This window comes from Formica exsecta, unplaced genomic scaffold (genome assembly GCF_003651465.1).
Source record: "Formica exsecta isolate Colony F162 unplaced genomic scaffold, ASM365146v1 scaffold122, whole genome shotgun sequence".
NCBI lineage: Eukaryota > Metazoa > Arthropoda > Insecta > Hymenoptera > Formicidae > Formica > Formica exsecta.
Window position 1 is genome coordinate 2,155,821 of NW_021848556.1, and position 5,624 is coordinate 2,161,444.

The following is a 5,624-nucleotide window of genomic DNA, read 5'->3' on the forward strand; positions in this document are numbered from 1 at the left end:
TTATGCCTATATTTTACGTGAGATAACGACACTTGCAATCTACATTGGAATATGTAGTTTTAACTTTTGAAGATAGTTCACAATTTTATCGCCGCGGGATTAAGTCACATTGATTTCCAATAATCGCGGCTACGAATATTCGCGTACTTATACGAAGAGAGAAAGAAATATGTATGCACACATATACATATACATATTGTATGTATATATGTATGTATGTATATAACAAAATTTTTTAAAATTAATATTACAATTCTATTGCTGCGCTGCGCATGGTACCAGCAAGACTTAAACTTTCTGAGAGCTTACATAGTATTAGCAACTCTTAAACTTTTGCTTCGTGAATAACTCCAAATTTCAACGAGCCCACTTGGTAGCATTATGTCACGATATTGACTCGCGTCGCGCTAAAAAGAATTTGTAAGGATAGGGCAAGGGAGATTTATCGTCATCGTGAAAATACGCGCGGTAAACAGACTCTCGAAACTGTTGAAATATTTCAATTATAATACAAGAGATATAATATGCGAGATTTCCGGCGAAAGAAGCTTTACATCATTCTCTGGAACACGGCATTTGAGTAAATTTGCATACTTCTCTCGTATTTTTTCAGTCTTTCGATTGGAAATATTGCGAATAAGAAATGCAATTTCTTTCCATTTTCGTTCATTAACACATTATGGACCGGACCGATACATTCGTTTAATCAAATTCTCAACTGAACATTATTTAAAGAACTACGAAAGAATATATCAATATGTAAACATCATGTCATATGGATATTTTTACAAAATTATGAATGTTACCTATCAGAAGACATGGACACGTGCGTATAATATGTTTTATCACAAAATTACATGGCCCATTCATGATGTGTTAAAACGGAATGTGATAAAAAATGTACGAAAAAAATACTTTCCAATTTCATTTCATGAGTTTAACAAGTCTCATAAAAGTGACACGAACAGACTTTATGTCATTCGATTTTGTGATTCAAGAAGTTTTTAGCACGTGACATAAATTTCCGATATATGTGCCTTTAAGTGTATGTAATACATTTAAGACGATATACTCATGTTCTGCTCGAGTTCTTTTAAAGATATCGGTTATAATGTTGCGCTGATATTCTTTCTTTTTAATAATTTAGCAATATCGGGCGATATCCTCAAAGAAAAAAAGCTAGAAATATATCTGGAAATTTAAAGTTATCACGGATATCTTGGAAAAAACATAGGTTTCAATGTGATACGTGCGAGTAAAAGTAACATGTTTATAATGTTATATCTTTGTATAGATATAAATATATCTTCTCATCAAAGAACTCGTTAGCTTTATGACGTTAATGAAGAACGAAATATCTTAGTTGCTAGAATTGTTAAAAGAGATAGAAGTAGTGAGATTTGGGAGAACTTTGTGGAGAGAAGAGGCTTTAATATAATTAAAACATATCAGAGAAAGAGACTTACCGGACTGATTGTCCATGAGGTCCCTATAACTATGCACCAAATTTGTTACTGCGCTCGTCATCTTGGAGAAAATCTGAAAGCAAAATAAATTATTAATATAGTAATTTGTTTGTACTAGAAAAACAAAATCGAATATTCTCAAAATGAAATATCCCTCTCTAAAAAAGGCATGTAAGCATGCCGAATATAAATTACGATTTATATTACGATTTATATTGCGATTTAATATATGTCTATACGTACATATGTATGTACGTATGTATATGTATGTACATACATGTGTGTGTGTTGTATGTATGTGTTTGTGTATGCGCGTAAAAACGTGTATGTAAATATAAAATCACATTTTTAATTGTATAATATATTACGATTTATATTGCGATTTAATATATGTCTATACGTACATATGTATGTAAGTATGTATATGTATGTACATACATGTGTGTGTGTGTTGTATGTATGTGTTTGTGTATGCGCGTAAAAACGTGTATGTAAATATAAAATCACATTTTTAATTGTATAATTTATTAAAAATTGAAAAATGCCCGTAAATAAAAGCGCGCGCGTAGCGCGCGCCTGTGTTATTCTAGTACATATAAATTATACTCAGTATTTATACACGTTTCTTAACTCTCCCCTCTCACGATTTAAATTTGTTACTTTCGGTCATAGTTTCATTAAAAGTATAGTGATATATATTTTTTATTGTTTTATTAGCAAGAACCCCTCGTAAAGAAATGGAAAGAAAAAGGTTTCGCCAAGAAATCAGTTATCACTTTTACAGATTTTTATTCAATAATACGTTAAAATTGTGATGTACATATTTTAACATACATTTTCACAACTAATATTTATGTCGTGATGAAGAAAGGGAAGCTTTCAACATATCCTTCCACTTCATTATATATGATTTTGAAATAAATCGGCATTGAAAATTAATAAAAAAATATTCTCTAGTAATTTCAAGATTCTTAGTCAAAATTATGTAAATTTATCCATAAATGAAAATTAATCATTTAATTTCTGATTTAATGATATTATACAATAATAAAAACAAAGCATACATATGAAAATAATATTATAATATCAAAAATTAACAAAAATTATTATAAATTTTATCTATATCAATTTAGTAATTCCTAAGATGGCAATTGGGTCTTACTTGATATATGGACGCACGCGTACACAAACAAACACACACACATACACACACACACAAACACACACACGCGATTTTTTGATATATATTCACGTGCCTCGTGCTAAATTTGTACGTCAAATATCGTGGAATGCTCTGCTCGTTAGTGGGTCGAAGTAACGGTCATTCAAGATAGAATGTCGAGCTCGAGTTAACATTTCGTCGGGTCTTTTTACAGCAAGACAACGATCGTTGAACGTCGCTGCCATTGACATAGTGAGCTCTCTAATCGCGATGTAAGGAAGGTAGGCGTAGTTGAAGTACGAATGACTATACATATATCTATGTAGGCGTATTTACGCGCGTCGATCGTGTTAAACTGAATACGACGTACGTATGGTCACGTAGTCAATTCATATTTGATAAGTGCACTTAGTGCATACGAATCAGATACGGTGATTGTTTAAACGGTGTAAAGACGACGTTGACTTTGACTTTTTACATTGTGCCGCGAATAAATTATCGCCATGTATATCGTGGACGTAGTCATTATACATAATGTTTCTAACTTGTGCACGTGTCTTTTTAGTAAAAACATGAAGCAACTTATTTATTTCGTAGATGCAGTAACGTTTTTAAGTTACGAGCGACTTAAAGTGACGAATTTGCCAAGATAATAAAATCTTTTATTCTTGAATTTCTCAAATAAATTTTACTTTAAAAAGTGGTTACAAATTATTTATTCTCTCTCTTGAAGGGAGTAAATACTTGCGAGAGTAAATAAATAATAATTTTTTTCGATATATCATTAATAGTTTTTATTATATATAAATAACAATAAATAAGTTTTTATTATAAATTATTTATATATCTCTTAATCTTTTTTAGCTTGAAGCTTCATATATATTTGGTAGCTCCTATACATATTTAAATTCTAGAAGAAATATGTGAGAACTTCGAACAACTGTGTAGATAGAACACTCAAAAAAATGTCTTGCTGATATAGGTAGATTTCTAGGTGTCACAACAAAAATTTATCGCTATTTTTTGTATCTGTTAGAATATTGTCTGTTACATATAGAATTTATAGCAGCAACATTCTAATAATATCTTCTAGAAAATTTAGGTCCCATTGCCAAATGTTAATCACTGCATTGGATAAATATGAGTTTCGATACTACAGAACGATCTTTGTGAGAAATATAACTGCCAATTATAACTGCAGCATCGAAAAATTGAGAAAAATTGTTTAAAAGAGCTAGATAGATTGAGCGCGTTATACAAATATGTTAGACGTGAGGATTATATATTCATTTGTTTCTTGCCGCTAATTTTTTCTGTCTACCACAGCCAAACTTTATAACAAGTATGATTGGCCTTAACATGGATAGGCGCCACAGAAAAACATTCTTTCTAAATTTCACAAACAGTTCAGATATAAATTCTGTCTCTGTCACTTAGATTGATTAAATGCGAAACATATGCGATATCACAGTATTTGCTAATCATTTATGTACCTCAGTTAATTTTGCGCACCCAGAAAATTTTTGCTGTAGTTGCAATACCACTTTTTTGAGTGAATGATATGTAGACTTGTTCCGACTGTTTTTTATGGTAGAATCTTTAACGAACTTAAATTAAAGTTTACTTGAGAAATTAAAGAATACAATTATTATCTACTTGACAAATTTTTTATAATCGATCTTTTTTTTAAATTAAATTAAATTTATTTCTCTTTTGTCCTCTTTTTCAATATTCAATATATATATTTAAATATTCAATAATATATTATATAACTATTCCCTTTCAACAAATTGATATAATTTCGTTTTATTTGATGAAAACATACATTTTTTATTTCGAAATTTCCGTCGGCTACTCTTGTTATATCTACTGAGATATATATCTTGCGGTAGTAGAAGTGTATACAGGGTGTAACATAGCGCCCGTATCAGCAGTTTTTTGAGAAAACAACGCATTTTCGTGACTGTAATACTTTTATGTACAGAATAATGAGAATAATGAGAGTATATATATATATATATGATCATGTCTTTTAAACAATAAACCACTGATGTAAAATTAGAATCTTAATATTTAATTAAAAGCTCTGTCTCAACGCAAATAAAGATTTGATTCGTCACGAATTGATTTGATTTGATAATTTTAACAATGTGATGCACTTTACCTATTTTTTATCCTAATGATATAATATGATATAATAACTATAACATCAAACATTTCGCGCGACCCATTTTAGAGATTCTTTTATAGAAAACTAATTTAAGTAGAAAACTTAGAATGAAAAAAAATTGTATTAGGATAAAAATTTCTCCAAATTAGTTTATCATCGAAGAGATTTGGCAATCGTACACATCGATACGAATATTTATGTACCATTTACGGTTTGACTCATATCGAATTTTTTCTATCGAGATTTCACATCGAGTCTCATTTTTTTCTCTCTGCTCTATATGCCGTTGAATGATTAAGAGGGATAATGCACGATCGCACGCGACAAGGCATGTCAGTATGCTAAAAGAAAAAGAAGTCGTGATCTAGCCACGACTTATTGAGTCGGATAAATTTCTCTCCCGCTCTATCTCTTTCTCTCTCTCTCTCAGGATATAGCTTCCTCAGTCAATTACGTATCTTATGTAAACATGCAGTTGAGTAGGTGTCGACGGCAACGTCTTATAAGTTAACGGAACAAAATGAGCAGAATCAATTCTAATTAATATTTTTATTTGTTGCTCATTTGTTGCTAAAAATTGCCAAAGAAAAAGATTTGTTGCTCTGTAAGTTTAAAAAAAAAAAGGGAACTTAAAAGAGTAAACTACTAAAAAAAAAAATTTGTTGCTCGCTTAAATTTGGTACTGACGTATTGGCTGAATTTGTTGCTCTCAAAATATGCAAGTTCCTAATTTGTTGCTTGCAAAATAAATACAAATAATGCCGGAAAGCCGCACAGCGTGCAAACTTACAAGAGTAAACTATCAGAAAAAAATTTGTTGCTCGCT

At 30.5% G+C, this 5,624-nt stretch overlaps 1 protein-coding gene across 2 annotated transcripts in view; it reads right to left on the reverse strand.

Annotated features, from left to right (window-relative positions):
• LOC115245473 (elongation of very long chain fatty acids protein AAEL008004-like) overlaps nt 1–5,624 on the reverse strand; it is a 49,471-nt gene that overhangs the window by 34,768 nt on the left and 9,079 nt on the right. The window contains exons 1-2 of one of the 2 annotated variants that reach the window (XM_029823829.1): nt 2,723–2,917; nt 1,467–1,539 (exon numbers count right to left, since the gene is read on the reverse strand). In XM_029823829.1, coding sequence (XP_029679689.1) covers nt 1,467–1,527 — 61 coding nt within the window. In that variant the 5' untranslated portion in view covers nt 1,528–1,539; nt 2,723–2,917. Of the gene's footprint in view, nt 1–1,466; nt 1,540–2,722; nt 2,918–5,624 lie in introns of those variants that run through there. The other variant, XM_029823821.1, reaches the window with a different exon arrangement.